The sequence below is a fragment of the Gorilla gorilla genome, chromosome 1 (assembly GCF_029281585.2).
Source record: "Gorilla gorilla gorilla isolate KB3781 chromosome 1, NHGRI_mGorGor1-v2.1_pri, whole genome shotgun sequence".
In the NCBI taxonomy this organism is placed as follows: domain Eukaryota; kingdom Metazoa; phylum Chordata; class Mammalia; order Primates; family Hominidae; genus Gorilla; species Gorilla gorilla.
Genome location: NC_073224.2, coordinates 147,432,100 through 147,456,871, shown reverse-complemented (window position 1 = coordinate 147,456,871; position 24,772 = coordinate 147,432,100). Strand labels below are relative to the sequence as shown.

General features: G+C 39.0%; 1 protein-coding gene across 13 annotated transcripts in view; it reads right to left on the bottom strand.

Annotated features, from left to right (window-relative positions):
- Positions 1-2,935: 2,935 nt before the first annotated feature.
- EVI5 (ecotropic viral integration site 5) overlaps positions 2,936-24,772 on the bottom strand; it is a 277,795-nt gene continuing 255,958 nt past the window's right edge. For 9 of the 13 annotated variants that reach the window (XM_063696986.1, XM_063697007.1, XM_063696981.1 and 6 more), the window contains 2 exons: positions 9,151-9,249; positions 2,936-8,178 (listed from right to left, as the gene is read on the bottom strand). In XM_063696986.1, coding sequence (XP_063553056.1) covers positions 7,864-8,178; positions 9,151-9,249 — 414 coding nt within the window. In that variant the 3' untranslated portion in view covers positions 2,936-7,863. The remainder of the gene's footprint in view (positions 8,179-9,150; positions 9,250-24,772) is intronic. The other 4 variants (XM_055352262.2, XM_063696995.1, XM_055352271.2 and 1 more) reach the window with 1 other exon arrangement.

The following is a 24,772-nucleotide window of genomic DNA, read 5'->3' as shown; positions in this document are numbered from 1 at the left end:
AGGTCATAATTTTTTGTTATTTGTCCAGGATTAATCAATACAAAGCTTGAGTCCCAGTCTAGTGCTCTAGTGCTAGAATTTTACGCCTAAACATTTTCTTATTTCATGGGCGCTGCAAATTTTATAACCGCAGGTTTTACTTTTTTTCCTTCTAAATATCTTTATTTGAATATCTTTAGTAAATAAATTGACTTTAAGTTCTTTATTTCTTTTGAGATGGGGTCTTGCTATGTTGCTCAGGCTGGTCTTGAACTCCCGGGCTCAAGTGATCCTCCTGTCTTGGTCTCCCAAAGTGTTGGGATTACAGGCATGAGCCACCATGCCTGGCTGATGCTAAATTCTTAACATGCCTAGTATTTTTTTTTTTATCATTTTAACCATTTTTAAATGCACAACTCAGTAGCATTAAGTACAGTGTCATGCAGCCATGACCACTATCCATCTCCAAAACTTTTCCAGCATTCCAAACAAAAGTTCTGTATCCATTAAGCCGTAACTCTCTTCCCTCACCTCCATTGCTGGGTAATGCCTACTCTATTTCTGTCTCTATGAATTTGCCTGTTCTAGATATCTCATATAAGTGGAACCATACTATGTGTCTGGCTTATTTCACTTAGCATGTTTTCAAGGTTCATCTATTTTGTAGCATTATACTTTTACTTTTTTATGGCTGAATAGTATTCCATTGTATATGTAGTATATACCACATTTTACTTATCCATTCACCTGTTGGTCATATGGGTTGTTCCCACATTTTGGCTATCATGAGTAATGCTGCTGTGAACATTGATGTACAAGTATCTGAGTTACTGCTTTGAGTATATGTCTAGAAGTGGAATTGCTGGGTTACATGGTAATTCTACAATTAACATTTTTAAAGACCACTGAACTGTTTCTCACAGAGGCTACACCATTTTCCACTCCCAGCAGCAATGTACAAGGGTTCCAGTTTTTCCACATCTTTTGCCAACGGTTTTTTTTTTTTTTTGAGCTCCCGGGTTTTCACAGGGCATATTTTCGTTTTTTAAATAGCCATCCTAATAGGTGTGTAAAATGGTACCTCGTTGTGGTTCAGACACTTTTTTCACTTACTGGGAACAGAGTCAAATTTGTGATGCATCTTTAATAGGGGTGTGTGTATATATATATGTGTGTGTGTATGTGTATAAATATATATAAATATATATAAATATATGTATATAAATATATAAAATATATATAAATATATATATAAAAATATATATAAATATATATATATTTTTTAAAAGAGACTGGGGCTTGCTATCTTGCCCAGACTGGTCTCCAACTCCTGGCCTCAAGGGATCCTCCCATGTCATCTTCCCCAAGTGTTGGGATTACAGGCATGAATCACGGTACCTGGCTGATGTGTGTGTGTGTGTGTGTGTGTGTATAGTTTATGTTTTTGTATTTTACAAACCCTTGTGTCAAGGGCTGACTTTCAATAGATTGCAGTGAGGGAGCTGCTCTGCCATGTACAAAACCCCAAATGATGTATATATTCTTATGTTTGGCCCGAGTGGCTCTTTTTATGACCCAATTCTAAATTTATAGCAGTGGTTCTCAACTAGCAGTGATTTTCATTCTCTGTCCTTCCTGCTGGTGACATTTGCCCATGTCTGGAGACATTTTGGGTTGTCCCAACTAAAGAAGGGGTGCTACTGGCATCTACTGGGTAGAGGCCAGGGATGCTGCAAAACATCCTACAATGTACAGGGCCTCCCAAAACAGAATTATTTGGCTACTTCCAAATGTCAGTGCCAAAGTGGAGACTCCCTGGATTATAGCTTGTCATATTTCAGGCATCTACAAAACGTGCCTTAATTCCTGTTGGGAATAAAGCAGAATATATAGTAAGCTCTTGCTTGTGAACTAAATGACATTAACATTGTGATAAAGATGCAGAAGGTATAACTTTCCTTTTATGATAGCATCTATATGTGTACTCAAATTACATATAATTGAATGTATTTATTGAATTAGTTGCTAATTAATAACCTAAAGTACAATGTGAGATGAAAATACTGCTATTGATATTTCCAAAAAATTACCATGTTCCTGAAGGAAACAAACCTAGACATCTTTCACTAAAGATGGTCTTTCATTAAATTAAAAAATATTTACTGGGCCAGGCGTGGTGGCTCACGACTGAAATCCCAGCACTTTGGGAGGCCGAGGCAGGCGGATCACCTGAGGTCGGGAGTTCCAGAGCAGCCTGACCAACATGGAGAAACCCCGTCTCTACTAAAAATACAAAATTGCCGGGTGTGGTGGCGCATGCTTGTAATCCCAGCTACTCAGGAGGCTGAGGCAGGAGAATCACTTGAACCCAGGAGGAGGTTGCAGTGAGCCGAGATCTTGCCATTGCACCCCAGCCTGGGCAACATGAGCGAAACTCCATCTCAAAAAAAAAAAAAAAAAAAATTTACTGAATGCAATCACGTGCCAGATTCTCTGTTTAGCACTAAAAATATGTGGATGGACCAGGTAGATGTAGTCCCTGCACCTTCGGAGCACAAACCTTGCTAATGAACGTTTCACATCAGGCCAACCTTTTTTTTTTTTTTTTTTGACACGGAGTCTTGCTCTGTCGCCCAGGCTGGAGTGCAGTAGTGTGATCACGGCTCACTGCAACCTCCACCTCCCGGGTTCAAGCGATTCTTCTGCCTCAGCCTCCTGAGTAGCTGTGACTACAGGCATGCACCACCACACCTGGCTAATTTTTGTATTTTTAGTAGAGACAGGGTTTCACCATGTTGGCCAGGCTGTTCTCGAACTTCTGAGCTCAAGTGATCTGCCCGCCTCGGCCTCCGAAAGTACTGGGATTACAGGTGTGAGCCACCGCGCCCCACCCATTCGTTAACAGTGTTTTGATGCCCCTCCTCTTTTAAAGTTGAAAAGCTGAAGGAAACAGAAATTCTTATAAAATGGAAAACTTTAATTGTTTAAAGAAAAGGCACAAGTAAACATTTCAGGTTATTATACAATGTTACAATAAAAAATTCCAATAGTAAAATGAAACACATTATAACTTTGCTTCTTGGTAGTATACTGAATGTATTATTCTATCATCTCCTCTTTGGAGTAAAAAGAAGGGATAGGCAGATCAATGGATGTGATGTAAAAACTTGGATCATAAATAGCATCCACTATACCTTTAACCAGAAATTAAACTTCAGTAGAATTAAAATTAATTTTTAAAACTTAGTTTTGTTAATAATAGAGCAGCAGTAACTTTCAAGCTAAAACTCATTGTTTTAGTAAGTAAATAACTGATTTCATGAAATGTTCACTGTCAATGTCTGGTATGTTAATATACATTAATCAAGCTGGTCATGAAACAGTTTTACCAAAATATAATTCATATACTTATTTTACTTTAAACCTGAATATTACAGTGCATTATATAAAAGATAAATGAGAATAAGGAACTAAATTATTTCTTACGATGTCAGAAATAATATACTTAAAAAGGCGTAGACCTTATTTTCAATCAAAGGCACTATCTGGAGAGTTAACAAGCTGCATCATGTTCAGAGTTGAGAAAAAGTTTTTCTCCTTCCCAAATAACTGGCTGATTAGTAGAAACCTGACATCTCAGCAAACACTGAATACTTAGTATCTAGCCAAAAAACAAACAAACAAACAAACAAAAAAGACGGTGGGGGTAGAAATTGTGTAAAGTTACATCTTTGACTTCTTTTCCCAGGAAGAATTTTTTTTTTTTAAAGAGACAGGGTCTTGCCATGTTGCCCAGGTTGGAGTGCAGTGGTTATTCTTTCACAGGTGTGATCATTACACACTACAGCCCCAAACTCCTGTACTCTAGTGATCCTCCTGCCTCAGCCTCTTGTGTAGGTGGGACTATAGGAGTGTGCCAATTTCTAAAAAGGCTGTTGAAGTGTTTTCTTGATCTAAAAGTGTCTGTTTCATTAACTCAATGCAATTTCCATTTTATTCACATCACTTGTATCCTCTACTCTCAGCTTGTCAACCCAGGATGGCAATGACACCAGGAAGGTAACTGTCCCAAGGGACCAACCTTTCTTATTATGAGTCATTTCATTCACTTTTCTCCCCTGAATATACTCAGCTCTAAGTGTTTAACTTAATAACATTCAAATATCACAAAATGTCAGTAATTAAATAAAATTCATCAAGGGAACATTGTTCAATGCTTCAAAGTCTTGAACAACATACTTACATTAATTTGAATGAAAAGGAGTCAAACCAGGGCATAATATCCTATTGCATCCTAAAGGCCTGGGAGATTTTAAACTCTTCTAAGGTGTATTTGAATCAGATCTTCAAAGAAAAGAGTGTTATTTCTAGTGTTTTGTTGTCCAAATTACAAGAGTTTCAACGGATTAAGGTTTCCTTACCATGATTCTTTTAACACCTAATTCCTAATCAGAAATGGTACTTAAGAATATCAACGTTTAGAATTCAAACATGATTCTAGAAAATTTCTTAAAGTCAAACTATAACCTTTACTCAATAAAGCATACCCTTAAAGGTCTGTGATGCATGCTTTAAAGAACAGTGATGGGATTCTGGAGTTCTTTCCTTTCTTTCTCCTTCTCCAAAGATACAGATATCTTTCTACAGTTCTCTATGGAATAAGAGACTTCATCATATAAAATGGCTGGCATGTTTTCCCTTTTGAATAGTTCTGAGTATAAGATCCACCATGAAATTTTACGTTTCCAAATCATAAGCTTAATAGCAAAAGCAAACAATTTGACCTACCACTGAGCTAAACTGAGGAAGAAAAACCTGCATTTTAGAGTATTTGTTATCAAGGGTTAGCAAACTTTTTCTGTAAAGGATCAGATAAATATTTTAGGCTACCTGGGCCATACGGTCTCCCTTGCAATGACTCAACTCTGCTACTGTAGCACAAAGCAGCCATACACAATATTTAAAAGGGTGAGCATGGGTGTGCCCCAATAAAACTTTACTTATGGACACTGCAATTTGAATTTCATATAATTTTCATGTGACACAAAATATCAGTCTTTGGAATTTTTTCCCCAACTATTTAAAAAAGTAAAAACTGGCAGCTGACTGCAATAGCTTGTAGGCTGCACTTTGCTGACCCCTGGTCCAGATCATTCAGATTTCTTAATGTGAGGGTCAAAGCAATAATGTGGCCATGCAACATCTCACTTCACTTGGACATTGATAGCTTTCTGGGCTGATAGTATAGAACTCCGAACAAAAATCCCCAAAGCACAAGACAATCCTACGAGTAAGTAGTATCTACACTCACAGACTGTGTAGAGCTTGTAAGTGTTGATACTCATCTATCTATCTGTATATATATTCAGGAAACATTTAAATCAAATTCATTTAAATTACGTTGTCAAAAAAGCAGGGAATTGCCAGGTGTGGTGGCTTACGTCTAGTAATCCCAGCACTTTGGGAGGTCAAAGCGGGTGGATCACCTGAGGTCAGAAGTTTGAGATCAGCCTGGCCAACATAGCGAAACCCCATCTCTACTAAAAATACAAAAATTAGCCAGTTGTGGTGGCGTGCACCTGTAGTCCCAGCTACTTGGGAGCTGAGGCAGGAGAATCGCTTGAACCCGGGAGGTGGAGGTTGCAGTGAGCCAAGATCGTACCACTGCACTCCAGCCTGGGTTACAGAGTGAGACTTCATCTCAAAAAACAAAAATAAAAACAAAACAAAACAGAGAATTGAGAAATTCTTCAGCTAAACCCTTTCAAAAGCTTTGGTGTTAGGGAGATCTAGGTTAAAATCTTGGCTCTTGCTGGGAGCAGTAGCTCGCACCTGTAATCCCCACACTTTGGGAGGCTGAGGCAGGAGGACCACTTGAGGCCAGGAGTTCAAGACCAGCCTGGACAACACAGTGAGACACCTGTCTCTATATTAAAAAAAATCTTGGCTCTGCTACTTACTAGCTTGTAACCACAGATAAGTTATTTAACCACCAGAATTTAGCCTGGTGTTAAGGACAGACATGCAGGGGTATGTTCTCAATTTCATTTCTCAGGCAAGCAAATAGCTACAAAAACCTTGCTGGAAAGCCTAGTCCACAATGTACCTGAAGGCTTAACTCCTAGTTTTTGACAGAAAACTACTTTTATCTCTTCTACTATTTCATAATTTTTTTTGCCGCATGCAACATACTGTGCAAAACTGTGCCTCCATACATACTGAATTCTACTTTTCTCTTCCAAGCCTTTTTCCATAGGTTAACAAAATGTTTTTTTTTTCATAGGCTAACAAAAATGAGAGTAGAAAGTACCCAGTCAACATATTCATGTCGTCTTTCCATAGTGCAAGTATAATTTGGGTGTTTTCTCTAACTTATCAGTGACAGACATCCTGTTTTCTAGGAAATAATATCTAAATGATATAGGAAAAACTGGTAGGAAAGGATTCTTATGGCTTTACCTATAGAACAAAAACTAGAGATTCTGAAGATCATGTTAATAGATTATTTGTAGATATAATTGCTATGTTTCTTGGACCTTAGCCCATTGCTTAAATTATATTCAGTAGAATATTAGCACTAACTAATATGTGTTATAACCTCTTCAGTCATGAAAAATTTAGTAGTTACATACACATGAAATAAAAGATTCCACCAACAGTGTTTTTGAACAGGCATCAGTTATGAATCTGCTAGTATTGAATGCTAAGCAAAATACTAAAGCTCTTAAAACATTAGTGTTTTATTTTTAACTTTTAACCTATTATTTACAGAAGTCCTGTTAGATGCTGAAAGCAGTCATTTAGCAACATGTATGTTCTTCATATAAAATGATGTTCAATGTTAGGTGGTACAGATTTATAAATATGTACAAACAAAACAGTATGTCTGTAGTTAACCTACTACTCTAGTAACCAACACATGGAAGCATCATATGCACATAAAAGTTAAACATTAAAACAAAACTTAAAACTCTCAAAACAGATAATCATGAATTTGTGTTTATGAAATTATATAGAATAAAGGCTTTGTGTGTGGGGACTTTCAGTGGCCCACCAATAATTTTCATGAAAAAATAAAAATAAAAATAAAAAAACCTCCCAGACACAAACAGACAAGGTAGGCTGGGTGCAGTGGCTCACACCTGTAATCCCAGCACTTTGGGAGGCTGAGGCGGGTGGATCACTTGAGGTTAGGAGTTCGAGACCAGCCCAGCCAACACGGTGAAACCCCATCTCTACTAAAAATACAAAAAATTAGCCAGGTGTGGTGGTGCGCACATATAGTCCCAGGTACTCGGGAGGTTGAGGCAGGAAAATTGCTTGAACCTGGGAGGCGGAGGTTGCAGTGAGCTAAGATCACACCACAGCACTCCAGCCTGGGTGACAGACTGAATCTCTGTCTTAAAAAAAAAAAACAACAATAAAAAAAACATAACACAAGGTAAATCAGATGTATGTCTTGGTCAAATGTCTGTAGACAGCCACCTTGAGAACAAATTGATAAACATAAATACACAATTTGCTCACTGAGCATAAAATATTGCACAAGAGCAGTTTTGTCTGAAGAAAATTCAATTTTCCATAGTTTTGAACTTCAGAATGGTTCCCACATATAGATATAGTTGCATTTTCTAAACAAGAAACATTAATATTCAGTAATACTGTTAGAACCTTGTTTTACACATTAACCATATACCAGTCTACTTTATGGCAATGGTAAATCAGTGGTAAAGATTTGGCAAAGATAAAAAGGCAGATAAGACTGTAAAATATATATATATATATATATATATATGTACATATGAAACAAATTATTTCCAAAAAGCCCTAATCATATGATAACTGATCCCTTAAATAAATCCATAGTCTAGGTCACAGTGATGGTCAGACAGTGGTTGAATACGACTCTCTTCTTCTCGGGGGCCGCTCCTTTTGAACCACTTGGTTGCTCTCTCTGGTCTCCAGCACACTGTCTTCTGTTTCGCTCTCACTACCATCTGCCACTGCGGGGTTCAAAGACATCGAGCCAGATTTTCCGTGCAAAGGAAAACCAACACCAGTTTCCTGTAAGGAATTATCTATAAAATCTTCATCAGAGGAATGGAATGATTCATCATCTCCTATTAAATGGTTGACAATGTGGATTCCATCAAAAGGAGGTTGGCCTGAGAAGCCCCTCTGGCCTTTTAGGCACCTGAGCTGTTAAAACAAAATCCAAGTTAATATAGTCAAATGGGGGAAACACACACACGCCAAAAAGCAAACATTCCATGTTTAAGGAAGAAGATGCCTTATTATTTTTCTATTTACAGGTATAATCATAGTTACTAATTTTTGAGTGCCTTCTATGTGTTATATAATGGGCTTATAATTATTTTTATTTTATTTTTTTGAGACAGGTCTCAGTCTCACTTTGTCACCCAGGCTGGAGTGCAGTGGTGCGATCTCGGCTCACTGCAACCTCCGCCTCCCAGGCTTAAGCGATTCTCCCACCTCAGCCTCCTGAGTAGCTGGGACTACAGGCGTGTGCCACCATGCCTGGCTAATTTTTTTGTATTTTTTGTAGACAGGGGGTTTCACCATGTTGCCCAGGCTGGTCTCAAACTCCTGGGCTCAAGCAATCTGCCTGCCTCAGTCTCCCAAAGTGTTGGGATTACAGGTGTGAGCCATCACACCTGGCCTGTAACTTACTTTAATTGAATAATAACAACCGTCCTATGTGATAGATTTTAGTATTTACTTTTCTCATTCTATAGATTAGGAAATGGAGACTCAGGAAGAGTAACTTGCTAAGGACATATACAGCTAGTAGCAAAGTTTAGATTCAAACTAAATCTTCATTATACTAGAGATAATATAATGGACTCCATGTACCCATCACCTAATTTCAACAAGTAACACCCATCATGGACAATCTTTTTACATTACACACCTCTTGTTCCTGGATAATTTTGAGGTAAACCCCAGACATCCTATCAGTTTATCTGTAAATATTTTGCTGGTATTTCTAGAAGGTATGAACTTAAAAACCATACTATCACACACACTATCTTGAGAGAATGTCTCCATAGTTCTGTAAATGATGAAAATGATTTATAAATCATTAAAACTTTGCTAAGAGTCTCCATCCTGTTATAATAGCCCAAAGGCCAGCATATCACCATCACTTACTGTGGGAGAGGAATGCTGCTTCCCACTCATGAGGTTTCCTTCTGCATGGGGGGAGTGCCAGTCCGGTATAACATTTCTGCCTTCTCTCCCCAACTCCCCCTGGGGAGAAGGTGAGGCTTCTCTTAGTGGGGAGGAGGAGAGAGGAATGGTATGCCTCACTCATCTCTTTTCCCTTTCTTCCCATCTTTTAGAATGAGGCTCTCGTCCTCAATCCCTGGAGTTTTATAGTACAAGACCCTCACATAAGGAGGCTTAAGGAGGTCAAAAGCTACCTGTTACTGGGTGGGCAAGTCTGACTAATTCTAGAGTTTAGTATTGAAAAAATTGTGCCACATTTAAATCTAAACCACATTTTCCAAAACCAGTTTTATCAGAATTAAAACTGATTTATTTTCATCATCTGCCACTTCTTTGCTCAAGTTTCCTCAAACTCCCAAATCCACAACCATGATAGTACCAGTTCTACTCACATATAATTAAGTCATCAGCTCTGCCCTCAAGAGTTTATGTTTTAAAGTTTGATTTTGACATTCTGTCACTTATTTCATTTCTCTCATGCACCATGAATTTTCTCCTACAATAAAGTGGAAGAGTAAAAAACCAAAACCAAAAACAAGAATTAGCTACCAAATATCTACTCTGACTATTAAGAATCTTGCTAAAATATGCTCCACGTCTCCTACCCTCATCCTTGTTTCTCAGGGACAAACTCCTAGTCACAATCTTTCAATTCTTTAGATAAAGGCAATGTGAAATATTCAGGAAATATTACATACACTTTCAAAACTAACGGTTCTGAGAATAAAGACATTACAGCCTCACCATAATACCTCCCAGCTTTCCTGAAAGACTTCCAGGAAGAAGTGAAGAAACCTCAGCACTTCCCTGCTTGTATATGACAACAAGAATCAGCAGGGATGCAGGGACTCAGAACAATGATGTCTGGCCCAAGCAGACCTTCAACTATATTCCTGTGCCCCAGACCAAGTGGACAAATTTATAGTGAGGTACAACGTAATTTAAATAATACCATTCTCCTTGGCAGAACAGAGGGATCTATACTTGAAGATGAATCTTTAGGAAAAGGGCATATAGCACCACAAAGGCCTCCTCAAGGTTATGATACCCACTGCATTGTTACAACTGCCACGTTCTGATGCAACATCCTATCGCCATATTGCAACACACGATTTATAGCTCCAAGTGTTAAATTAAGTCAGTTAATCTCTTCCTTTCTCTTTTTCCCCCAGACCTTTTTGAAGAAATCATATGGAACATGTGTCTTCCTTCTTCCTGGCTGTTATAAAGGAGGAGTATGGCAGAAGAACCACAACTTCCCAACTGTTCGGAAAGCTGCAGCTTTCCTTTGCTCTAACAAAATTTATTGCAATTAAAACACTGCAGCCTCATCATCAGATGTAATTATAGAAAATTAACTACAGGTTGAAGGGTCATTTCCTCAACATCAAAGGAATCTCATTGAGAGCTGTTAATATGGAATAGCAAAGGTAAAGGAATTTATTGGTGGAGAGAAAAAGTGGTGAAGGTAAGCGACTATCTGGTAAAACTGAAGCTATCCCTTGGTTATCTGTCCCTTAGACTTAGGTGTGTGCACACTGGATCTGATGAGGGAGGAGTCCTGTACTAGGTCTGGAAGTGGGCATTTGGGGAAGGAATTCCAGGGTACTGACTACCCAGAATATGTTCTAGAAGGGGCTGCATGAACTTCAGGTAGACATGTCTTCTGGGAGTCCTCATCCTGTGGAAAGGGGTTTGGCTAGAAGAAAGCCACAGCTGGGCCCTCTAAAGTGCAGTCCTGGCTATCTGATCTAAATGGTATACTGCTTATCCTTATTACCAGACTTTCAGGGGCAAACTATATTTAAGCAACAACAAAAAGCAGGCAGACAATCAACCTTTCCAACTCTCCCTTTCCTCCGAAAAAAAAGAAAAAAATCCTTATGGGTATTATCAGTAGCAAACTGAGATTAGCATATTTCAAAATGTAATCCACTAGTCATCTGCATAAGAACTGAGGATCTCTCAGAAATAACGCCGCATACCTACAACTATCTGATCTTTGACAAACCTGAGAAAAACAAGCAATGGGGAAAGGATTCCCTATTTAATAAATGGTGCTAGGAAAACTGGCTAGCCATATGTAGAAAGCTGAAACTGGATCCCTTCCTTACACCTTATACAAAAATCAATTCAAGATGGATTAAAGATTTAAACATTAGACCTAAAACCATAAAAACCCTAGAAGAAAACCTAGGCATTACCATTCAGGACATAGGCATGGGCAAGGACTTCATGTCCAAAACACCAAAAGCAATGGCAACAAAAGACAAAATTGACAAATGGGATCTAATTAAACTAAAGAGCTTCTGCACAGCAAAACAAACTACCATCAGAGTGAACAGGCAACCTACAACATGGGAGAAAATTTTCGCAACCTACTCATCTGACAAAGGGCTAATATCCAGAATCTACAATGAACTCAAACAAATTTACAAGAAAAAAACAAACAACCCCATCAAAAAGTGGGTGAAGGACATGAACAGACACTTCGCAAAAGAAGACATTTATGCAGCCAAAAAACACATGAAAAAATGCTCATCATCACTGGCCATCAGAGAAATGCAAATCAAAACCACAATGAGATATCATCTCACACCAGTTAGAATGGCAATCATTAAAAAGTCAGGAAACAACAGGTGCTGGAGAGGATGTGGAGAAATAGGAACACTTTTACACTGTTGGTGGGACTGTAAACTAGTTCAACCATTGTGGAAGTCAGTGTGGCGATTCCTCAGGGATCTAGAACTAGAAATACCATTTGACTCAGCCATCCCATTACTGGGTATATACCCAAAGGACTATAAATCATGCTGCTATAAAGACACATGCACACGTATGTTTATTGCGGCATTATTCACAATAGCAAAGACTTGGAACCAACCCAAATGTCCAACAATGATAGACTGGATTAAGAAAATGTGGCACATATACACCATGGAATACTATGCAGCCATAAAAAATGATGAGTTCATGTCCTTTGTAGGGACATGGATGAAATTGGAAACCATCATTCTCAGTAAACTATCGCAAGAACAAAAAACCAAACACCGCATATTCTCACTCATAGGTGGGAATTGAACAATGAGATCACATGGACACAGGAAGGGGAATATCACACTCTGGGGACTGTTGTGGGGTGGGGGGAGGGGGGAGGGATAGCATTGGGAGATATACCTAATGCTAGATGACGAGTTAGTGGGTGCAGCGCACCAGAATGGCACATGTATACATATGTAACTAACCTGCACAATGTGCACATGTACCCTAAAACTTAAAGTATAATAATAAAAAAAAAAAAGAACTGAGGCTCTCTGTCAAAAATGTAGAATCCCGCTTGAGATCCAAGGATTTTGAATCCTTTTGAAAAGTGAAATCCCAGAATATACATTTTTTACATGCATCTCAGGAAATTTTGAAATACGGTTGGATCTCTATATCAGTGGGACCCACATTCATGGATTCAAACAATTGTGGGTCCAAAATAATTAGGAGAAAAAAGGATGGTTTCCTCTATACTGAACATGTACCGACTCTTTTCTCGTCATCATCACCTAAACAATACAGTATAACAACTGTTTACATTGGATTAGGTGCTAAAAGTAATCTAGAGATGACTCAAAGTATATGGGAGGATGTCTGTAGGTTATATGCAAACACTACATCATTTTACATACAGAACTTGAGCATCCATGGATTTTGGTATCCACAGGGATCCTGAAACCAATCCCCCATAGACACCAAGGGATGACAGTGCTCTAAACTCTCAGAATCACCGTGGTAGACCCTCTGGTTCAAATAAAATGGGGCTGAGACAGAGAAAAGTTGATTTAGCTGAAATGGAACTCTTAATTATTTAGGACAAAAGTGCTTCCGAACTATGAACATCTGACTAGTGTCTGGTATGTAGAAATGGATGCGATCTTTCCAGTAGTACAACCAAGCTGTTCCGGGCCAATTCTACCACCTGATGGCTGACACAAGGAAAACTGTTTAAATGAACTTTTTCTGCAACTTTCTTCTTGTGGTATAGAGGTAGGGGCTAAAGACCTATATGGTTAAAAAGCCTGAATAACTCTGATGCACATCTCAGAATAGGGACCACTACTCTAGGCAATGGCTTTTGTTTGTATTTTGGTTTTGTTTGAAATCTCTTTGGGCTTATTAGGGAATCAGGAATCTGATAAAAACTATCCACTTGAAAATTACACATACATAATTTATTATATGCTTTTTTTTTTTTTTTGGTCGGGGGAGACACGGCCTGGCACTGTTGCCCAGGCTGGAGTGCAGTGGTGCAAACTCAGTTCATTGCAACCTCTGCCTCCTGGGCTTCAGCAATCCTCCTGCTTCAGCCTCCCAAGTAGCTGGGACTACAGGTGCATGGCACCACACCTGGAAAACTTTTGTATTTTTTGTAGAGACGGGGTTTTGCCATTGCTGCCCAGCTGGTCTTGAACTCCTGAGCTCAAGCCATCTGCCTGCCTTGGCCTCCCAAAGTGCTGGGATTACAGGTGTGAACCACCATGACTGGCAAAGCATATGCTTTTGAGGCCCACTGTCTTTCCTAATTTTTGAATACATACTACATGAGTATCTTCAAACACTGAGCAACAACAAAAATTTTTTGTGAAATGCCAGTAAAAACAAAAAGTATTATATTTCCAGGTAAAATGAGACACGGGTTTTTTAAAGTCACTGAATGTGCATGGAAGTATTTTTGAGACTCACTAAGGAAATAGAGGCACCAGCACTCTCTGTAATTTTTAGTAAAAGATTCCTATCTGAGGGAATCTGGGATTCCCCAAAAAAGGATCTCAGTTTGATCACCCTACGATGAAGGTCAACAAGTCCTACCCAAGAATTCAAAACACCTGTCAGTCTTTAGTTCCCTAGTCTTGAAGTTTGAGCAGAGTCACATATTACCAGAGAATTTGAGGATAGTATCTCCGAGAAGCCGGGAAAAAACTCAGTTAAGAGAGAAGGGATGCTTTTAAAAAAAAAAAAGAGGTCTTAGACGTAAATTTCTCTTACCTGAAAGTCATGAGCTTCGAGACTGAAAAGGCCTAGCAAGTGTCCAGGACAGTGGATAAAAGTAGACCTATACCATGATACATCACAGTGAAGTTTCAGGACACTTGAAAGAAAGAAAAGGTAAAGCTTCCTGCCAAAAGCAAAAACATGTTTTATATAAAAGATTTAAGAATCAGAATGGCATCAGACTCTCCAACTGCAAAAGACAGAGCAGTGCCTTCAAAATTCTGAGAAAAAATAATGTCTACATTAAAATTTTTATAATCATCTTCAATTTTTAAAATACCCACTCAAACTATCAAATAAATGTGAGGCTAAGTAAGAGTTAAGACCTACAAGGCCTTTTTTTGTTTTGTTTTTAAAACGTCTTTTGGATCAATCATGAGATGTAGAATCTAATAAAACCTTTTTATGATTTATCTCCCATAAACCATTTTTTCAGGAAAGTAGATAATATGCTCCACCAAAATAAAGTACATCAAGGAAAAATGGCATCTTTTGTCTTTGATGGAAGAAAGAGGAAGTCCAGTACAAAAGTATGGCAAAGGGAATCCCTAGGGTAATGAAAAATGTCCCCAAGATGACAGCTGTACAAGAGACCTAGAGGCATCCAGCCCAGACTAGAGACTGGAGCAGTCAGAAGAAAGATTTCTTCAAGAAGATGAAATTCATAGAACACCTAAATTGTTTGGATAGAGGAGATTAACACATAAAAGGAGATTTCGTGACACTAGAGGAGAGTTACACATAAAAGAACACACCAAGCAAATGAAAAAACCAAGGCAATCATTTGGGCAAATGTATACCAGCAAAACACTCACATTAAGACACTATTTCCATACAACTGATGCTATTTGGCAATAAAAAGGAATGAAGTGCCGATATATGGATGAACTTCAAAAATACTAAGCTGGCCGGGTGCAGTGGCTCATGACTGTAATCCTAGCACTTTGGGAGGCTGAGGTGGGTGGATCAGCTGAGGTCGGTACTTCGAGACCAGCCTGGCCAACATGGGAAACTCCGTCATCTCTACTAAAAATACAAAAATTAGTTGGGTGTGGTGGTGCACGCCTGTAATCCCAGCTACTTGGGAGGCTGAGGTATGAGAATTGCTTGAACCCCAGAGGCAGAGGTTGCAGTGAGCTGAGATCATGCCACTGCACTCCAGCCTGGGCAACAGAGTAAGACTCTGTCTTTAAAAAAAGAAAAAAAAAGAATACGAAAGCTAAGTGAAAGACACAAGAGACAATATATTATATGATTCCATTATATGAAATGTCCAGAACAGGCAAATCTTATAGAGACAGAAAGTAGATTAGTGGCTGCCTAGGACTGGGGGAGAGAAAAGAAAGGGGGTGATCGCAAATAGGCATGCAGTTTCTTTTGGGGTGTTCTAAAAGTTGTGCATATAGTTGCAAAACTATGCAAACATGCAAAACCCATTGAATTTTACACTTAAAATATTATAATATGTAAGTTATATCTTAATAAAGCTTTTTTTTAAAGTAGAGCCAGAAAAACAAGAACATCATTTTCCAACCCCCCTCATAACACCATCTTGGAAACTTGTGAAAAATAAAATTTCCCAGGCCTGTCTTCAGTCTCCACTCCAGAAGAGAGGCCTGAGAAGAGGCATACTTAAGCACCTATAAGCTTGCTGTTCTGTTGTGAGTGACAGTTATATAATTCTAATGATGTAAATGTAAACTAATGATGTAGATCCTGTAAATTAATCTAACAAAAATCATTACATTAGTAGCACGGTGGGATAAAAAGTCTGTGGGTTCATGGTGGGGGTGAGGAGAATGAAAAAGAGATAAATCTTTCCCCGTGTAAAGATGCCAAAACTGAACACTCAAGAATTAGCGGCCAGGCATGGTGGCTCACATCTGTAATCCTAGCACTTTGGGAGGCTAAGGCGGGTGAATCACTTGAGCCTAGGAGTATGAGACTAGCCTGGGCAACAATGTGAGACCCTGTCTCTACAAAAAACACAAAAATTAGCTGGGCGTGGTGGCGTGTACCTGTAGTCCCAACTACTCAGGAAGCTGAGGTGGGAGGATTGCTTGAGCACAGGAGGTCAAGGCTGCAGTGAGCTATGATCCCACCACCACTGCATTCTAGCCTGGGTGATAGAGTGCAACCCTGTCTAAAAAAAAAAAAAAGAAATTAGTTTGAAAATAGTCACCTGCAAAAAGCAAGTATGAGATTGCTTCTTCTTCTTTGGCCTGCAAAAAGCACATATGAGATTGCTTCTTCTTTTTTTTTTTTTTTTTTTGAGACAGGGTCTCACTCTGTCACCCAGGCTGGAATACAGTGGCACGATCTCAGCTCACTGCAGACTCTACCTCCCAGGCTCAGGTGATCCTCCCACCACAGCCTTCTGAGTAGCTGGGACTACAGGCGTGGGCCACCACACCTGGCTAATTTGTGTATTTTCTTTACAGACGGAGTTTCGCTATGTTGCCCAGGCTGGTCTCAAACTCTTGGGCTCATGCAATCCACCCACCTTTGCCTCTCAAAGTGCTGAGATTACAGGCGTTAAGCCACCCTGCCCAGCCAAGACGCTTCTTTTTGTAAAAGCCTTTTAATTATTCTTTGACTTTTTAAATTAGGTGTATGATAAATGTAAACATTAAAAAATTAAAACCTCCAGTTCAAAAGAAGAAATAAAATATATGCTTTATCGAAAATTCAAAGACTAACAGCTGGGTGTTGTGGCTCACGCCTGTAATCCCAGCACTTTGGGAGGCCGAGGCGGATGGATCACTTGAGGTCAGGAGTTTGAGACCAGCCTGGCCAACATGTTGAAACCCTGTCTCTACTAAAAATACAAAAATTAGCCAGGTGTGGTGGTGCGTGCCTGTAATCCCAGCTACTTGGTAGGCTGAGGCAGGAGAATCACTTGAACCCAGAAGGTGGAGGTTGCAGTGAGCTGAGATTGTGCTACCTCACTCTAGCCTGGGCGACAGAGGGAGACTCCGTCTCAAAAAAAAAAAAAAAAAAAATTCAAAGACTGACATTAAATCATAATCAAATAGTGTCAAAAAATTATCAATGATTTCATGGACTTCTTTTTTTGAGGGCATTTTAAAAGCTTAACAGCATAAGAAACTACTGGAAATTGTCAAAAAATGGTCTTCCATATAATTTTAGTTTTATTATTTACTACATAAACTATACCTCAACTAAAGGCACCTTAGAAAATAAAGCAATTCTACAACCCACAATCCGGAGATAATCCATTAACATTTTAATGTAGCTTTCAAGATAATTTCTCTAACCTTATTGACTTTTCAAAAATGGATTGGTCATTACGCATGTTGTTTAATAACCTGCTTTTTCACTTAATAACATATCAAACATTTCTTGTTGTCATAATCTTTTACTGGCTGCACGGTATCTCATTTAGCAACATGTCATCATCTGCTTAACTGATTTTGTTTGGAAATTTAGCTTTCCATCTCCTCACAATAGCACTGCCATGAACTCAGTTTCTGAACTCACAGTTCTTCAGAGCCGTCTTATTCTTTCATTAAGATATATGGCCAGAAATATAAAATACAGCATGAGTTTTAACACTGAACTTTGAACACAGAACTTTGATTTCTATGTTTAAGCTGTCCTCCAGAAAGGTGGTTAAGAATTTATACCTTTGCCAGGCGTGGTGACTCATGCCTGTAATCTCAGCACTTTGGGAGGCCAAGGCAGAAGGATCACAAGGTCAGGAGCTTGAGACCAGCCTGGCCAACATGGTGAAACCCCATCTCTATTAAAAATACAAAAATCAGCCGGGTGTGGTGGCAGGCACCTGTAATCCCAGCTACGCGGGAGGCTGAGGCAGAACTGCTTGAACCCGGGAGGCGGGGGGTTCACTAGCCGAGATCATGCCACTGCACTCCAGCCTGGGTGACAGAGCAAGACTCCATCTCCAAAAAAAAAAAAAAAAAAAAGAATTTACACCCTCAACAACACTGAAAAGTTCTGGTTTCCCTACAACTTTGCATCACTTTTTTGCTTTTTCATTTTTGTCAGTTAGGTAAGTAAAAAGTTTAAAACATTCATTCATTCATTTATGAGACAGGGTCTCCCACTGTCACCTAGGCTAGAGTGCAAGGACACAATCATAGCTCACCGCATCTTTGAACTCCTGGGCTCAAGTGATCCTCCTGCCTCAGGCTCCTGAGTAGCTAGGACTACAGGAACACTCCACCACACTAACTAGTATTTATTTTATTTCTGTAGAGATGAGGTTTCACTCTGTTGCCCAGGCTGGTCTTTAACTACTAGCCTCAAGCAATTCCCTCACCTCAGCCTTCCAAAGTGGTAGGATTACAGTCATGAGCCACTGAACTTAGCCTGTGACTAACTTTTTTTGTAGAAGCAGGGTCTATGCTCCCTAGGTTGGTCTTGAACTCCTGGCCTCAAGCAATCCTCCTGCCTCAGCCTCCCAGAGTGCTGCAATTATAGATGTGAGCCATGGTGCCTGGCCTTTAACTTTTTATTATGGAATATTTTTTTTTAAAATACAGTGAATAATTTAGTGAACCCCCATGTTGTCATCACCTAGCTCTAGCAATCATTAAAATATGCACTCTGTTTCCATGTTAACATCCCCCCTTCACCCTCACCCTGGCAACCATGGACTATTTAATTGGAAGCAAATGAAAAAGGATTTTTAAATAACAACCTTGGCCTGTTGAAATAGTTATATTTCAACATTTTAAAAAATTTATTAATATATTTAAAAAGTATATTACATAATCAAATTCAGTCCTTCAGATTATTTTATCTTCAAATACGGGTATATAAAATAAGTAAAAACAAGTTTATGTTACAATCTTTGTTTCTTTCTAATGAATGTCTTCTAGTTTCTGTAACATTTAAAAATAATGTATTTTAGGTATTCATTAGATTTGCTATCTTCCAAATAACATCAGCAAAGAGTCACAACTACCAGAGAGACATTCTCACTGGCTATTCAACTCAGCGAGCCGCTCTGGAGTCCTTACTTCTGTGAGAATATTAGAGATGTTAAGAGTACCCTTCTGACTTGCTAATTCTCTACACCAGTAATTTGGTATGTATAATTACTGCTTGGGTGACTGGACATGGTGACTTACGCTTGTAATCCCAGCACTTTGGGAGGCCAAGGCTGGTGGATCACTTGAGGTCAGAAGTTCGAGACCAGCCTGGCCAACATGGTGAAACCCTGACTCTACTAAAAATATAAAAATTAGCTGGGTGTAGTGGTGCATGCCTGTAGTCCCAGCTTAGTCCCAGCTACTTGGAAGGCTGAGGCAGCAGGATTGCTTGAACTTGGGAGGTGGAGGTTGCAGTGAGCCGAGATAGCGCCACTGCACTCCAGCCTCGGTGACAGAGCAAGACTCCATCTAAAAAAAAAAAAAAAAAAGAAAAAAAAAAAGAAACTGCCTGGGTTTATTATTTAAAAAAAAAAAAATATTCTTGAGCCCTACTCTCGAACATGTGAATTCAGCAGGACAGGCCCAGGAGTTTGTATTTTAAACAAGTACTCCAGGTGATTCTGAAGAGGGTGGTCCATACACTGCTCTAAAGGAACTGGATTTGGGAATTGACTATATTAGACCATGTTAAGAAAATTTGATAAGGGTAAATAAATTTAGATGTAAAGATTCCTTGTTAATTTATCACTTCCATTTTCACACTGTCCACTGTCATATTTTTAAAATACTCTGGCCTAAATGTGGCCACACAACCAACCAGAGCAGGGAAAAATCAAAATGAAAATAAACATGAGGCTAGTAAATATTACCTTTAAGATATGACCTATTCTTTGGGGTTTACAGACACCTTCACCATCTAGTTTCTAGTCTAGGCCCATTAAGGTGTTTTGTGAGATTCACCACTGAAGTGCACCACCCAATTTTAGACATCTCAACAATGACAGTCTACACTTGAGAGAACATGTGTGTTTGGGTGAAACAGCATCAGAACCTTTTCTTTTCTTCTTCCTACTAAGTGTCAATCTTCAAGTTTTATTCCAAGGATCAGCTTCATATCCAGGTGACAAGCCATATCCTTTAAGGAATAACATGTCTACCCTTAGGAATATAGTCTTAGTTTACAGACACTGATAGATTAACTACTTTTCTTTTTTTTTTAGACAAAGTCTCACTGTGTTCCAGGCTGGAGTGCAGTGGCGTGATCTCAGTTTACTGTAAGCTCTCTGCCTCCCAGACTCAAGCAATTCTCCTGCCTCAGCCTCCTCAGTAGCTGGGATTATAGGCGCCCATCACCACACCCAGCTAATTTTTGTATTTTTGGTAGAGACAGGGTTTCACCATGTAGGCCAGGCTGGTCTCAAACTCCTGATCTCAAGTGATCTGCCCGCCTTGGTCTCCCAAAGTGCTGGGATTACACGCGTGAATCACTGGCGCCCAGCCAGATTAAGTATTTTTTAATACAACTCAACAGCCATAGGAGAGACACATACATCGGGGTGTGTGTGTGTGGTAGGTTGCAAGGGACATTTTGTTATAATAAGATATGAGTCAGTTCAGAATCAGTGCCAATGACAATGCCTTTTTTTCTTTTTTGAGACAGAGTCTCAATCTGTTGCCCAGGCTGGAGTGCAGTGGCACAATCTTGGCTGACTGCAACCTCTGCCTCCTGGGTTCAGGCAATTCTCCTGCTCAGCCTCCCGAGTAGCTGGGATTACAGGCCTACGTCACCATACTTGGCTAATTTTTGTATTTTTAGTAAAGATCGGGTTTTGCCATATTGGCTAGGCTGGCCTTGAACTTCTGGACTCAAGTGATTCACCTGTCTTGGCCTCCCAAAGTGCTGGGATTACAGGGGTGAGCCACTGCACCCGGCCAACAATGCTATTTTGATAAAATCCCACTAATGTATCTTGATGTTTGTTGACTAGGTTAGTAATTTTAGGTTGACTTTTGGAATATTCTTATAATAATTTGTTTGAAATTTGTGGATTAAAAATGATTAGGTACCACTGCCAACATTTTAAAAAACATTCTTCATGATCAGCTCATCGGACGCTGGTACTATTATTATACCATCAGTTTACTGCTTCTTTCGGACCCAGGCTCTCATTAGAACAGTAGGAAAGTTTTGCTGTAATTATGTTCCCGTTTTATTTATTTTTACTTTTTTCTTAGACCAGATATCCATACCAACCCAATTTTAGATAGGTCTCAGAAGATTATCTCTATGGAAACCCAGGAGCTTTAATATAAACGTATACACACACAAACATACAAATGAAATATATGTTTCTTAAGGGCAGGCCCTTTCCAAGACTTTGAGTAGGGTTCTGGCTTCTAGAACAATGGAATCTGTACCTACTATTGTTTTTCTTTTTTGAGATGGGGTCTCCCTGTGTCATCCAGGTTGGAGTGCAGTGGCACTATCACAGCTCACTGCAGCCTCCACCTCCCTGGCTCAAGTGAGCCTTCTGCCTCAGCCTTCTGAGCAGCTGAGATCACAGACATGTGCCACCACGCCCAGCTAATTTTTAAATTATTTGTAGAGATGAGGTCTTGATATGTTGCCCAGGCTAGTCTTGAACTCCTGGGCTCAGGTGATCCTTCCACCTCAGCCTCCCAAAGTGTAGGGATTACAGGCATAAGCCGCCGTGCCCAGCCACCAATTATTCTTTCTAGCTAGAAATTATCACATGGTGTCACATCTGAAAAGCCTAATTAGATACAGAAAGCATGTGCTTAAAATATGGAGGCAAGAGAGCATGGTAGGTCTGAAGAGCTGTTAAGCAGTTTAATGAAGAGCTATTAAGCAGTTTAATATTAGTGTATGAGGGTGTTTGGGTTAGGGGGAGTGACATGGAGGAACCTTAAATGCATATTGCAAAGCAAAAGAAGCTTATATGAAAAAGGCCAGATAGTGTATGATTATGACTACATGACATTCTGGAAAAGGAAAAATTATGGAGACAGTAAGCAGTGGTTGCAGGAGTTCAGGGAGGAGAAGAGGGATGAACAGGTGGAACACAGGGGATTGTTAGGCAGTGCAACCATTTTGTATTCTACTGTAATGGTGGATACATGTCATTATACACTTGTCAAAACATATAGAATGTACAACATAAAGAATGAACCCTAATGTTAACTATGGACTTCAGTTAATAATAATGTGTCAATGTTGGCTCATCAACTGTAACTTATGTATTAAGCTACTGCAGGATGTCAATTACAGGAGAAAGGCAGAAGGTGTTGAAGGGGCACACGGTAACTCTCTTAATTTTCCACTTAATTTTTAATTATTCTGTAACTCTGACTGTCCCCCAAGATAAAGTCTACTGATTAACAGTAAGATGTTCAGTGTTTTTTTCCTATGGCCATAACACTCTAATAGCAAAACTGCTTGAGAAAAGTTTGAGGCTATGTGTGTTTCAAGAATGTATTTAGGGCCAGGTGCGGTGGCTCATGCTTGTAATCCCAGCAGTTTGGGAGGTGGAGGCAGGTGGATCACTTGAAGTCAGGAGTTCGAGACCAGCCTGGCCAAAGTGGTGAAACGCTGTCTCTACTAAAAATACAAAAATCAGCCAGGCAAGGTGGCACACGCCTGTACTCCTAGCTACTTGGTAGGCTGAGGTAGGAGACTCGCTTGAACCTGGGAGGTGGAGGTTGCAATGTGCTGAGATGGTGCCACTGCACTCCAGCCTGGGTGAAAGAGTGAGACACTGTCTCAAAAAAAAAAAAAAAAAGAAAAAAATAAATAAAAGAAAAGAAAAAAAAAGTATGTATTTAGGCTCATTTTTAAGTGAAATATAACACAGCAAAATGTATAGATTTTAAGTGTACAAGTTGGTAAAATTTTACTTACATAGTCATGAAATTATCACCCAGATTGAGCCATAGTGCATTTCCCACACCCCAGAAGACTTCCATGTGTCTTCCTCCAGAAACTGCCCTACACTCGTCCAAAGGTAACCACCATTCTGATATCTACCATCACACAATAGTTTTGTCTATTCTTGTATTTAATATAAAGGATTATATGGTATGCATTTGTTTCTGTATCCTGTTATTCAGCATTGTCTGTGAGATTCACCAATGTTGGCATATAGCATGGTAGCTTATGCTTTTCCAGTGTGGCATAGTATTGCATTTGTGATTACATCATAATTTATCCTTTCTACTGTTAATGGCCATTTGGGTTGTCTCCAATCTATTATATATAATGCTGCTATGAGCATTCTTAAACATGTCTTTTGGTCAATATATGTACTTATTTCTCTAGAGTGTAACTTCTGCGTCATAAAGAAGATTTAGTAAATACTGCCAAGCCATTTTCCACAGAGTTTGTAATAGGCTCCTTACTTTTTGCAAGAGAACTTTTACCTTACCTTCTGCCTAGTTAATTGTCAAAGCCAATTAATGGTCCCTTAACTGACCACACTGAATAACTTAATTCTGTGTTCTTAACACTGAATTTTCAGCTATCCAATCATGTTAGTGAAGATATGGAATAGGAAGTCTTGTACATTGCTGGTGGGAATGTAAATTGGTATAAGCACTTTGGAAAATGGCTTCGCAGTATCGACTAAAGTTGAATGTCTACACACTTTATACCTAGAATAACTATACACTTCAGTGTGCTTGGGACAGTCCTGGCTTATGCCTGTTGTTACACAGTAATTTTTAATTATTTTCATTCTCAAAAGTGTCCTGGCTTGAACAATTATAGTAGTCACCCAGCAATTCCATTCCTAGGCATATGAAAAATAGAAATAAATATATTACACCAAAAATCTTATAACAGGGCTCATAACAGTTTTATTCATAATAACCCCAAATGGAAATAACTCAAATATTTACAATAGTCAAATGCACAAACTACAATATATTCATATGAGATACTACTATACAGTAGCAAAAATGAACAGACTACTGCTGCATGGAACTACGTGGGTAAATCTCAGCATTGAGTGAAAGATCCAAAACCCCAAATAACTCATTCTATATGATTTCATTAGTAAAATGTTAAAAACCAGGGATCTCGTTTGTCATGTTAGAAGTCAGGAAAATGAGGAGATGAGAGAGAGAGTGTGGAAGGAGTAACGAGGGCCTTCTGAAATTCTGGTAATGTTCTAGTTCTTCACCTGAGTTGAAATTAAACGGGCATGCTCATTTTTGTGATAATTCATCAAGCTGGATACTTATGGTGTGTATTTTTCTGTACATATCTCATTCTTCAATAAAAATGTATCCTAAATAAAAGTCTAAGAAATAATATCTATAAAAGATTGTTGGAAAGACATGCAATTGCCATTCATTCTTCCACTAGCACACCTCTTGAACTAACCAGATGACCAGTAAGTTATGTATTTAGATCCAACTGTTTTTGCCCATTACAAAATTGCTCTTTATATGTTAGACCATTAGCCTAACACTTTTCTGTTTAGTACATTTTCTTATCCTCTTCATATAGACCCATAAGAGAAACTTCTTTCAAAGTTTAGAAATAGGAAAAGAATAACTGGTTTGGC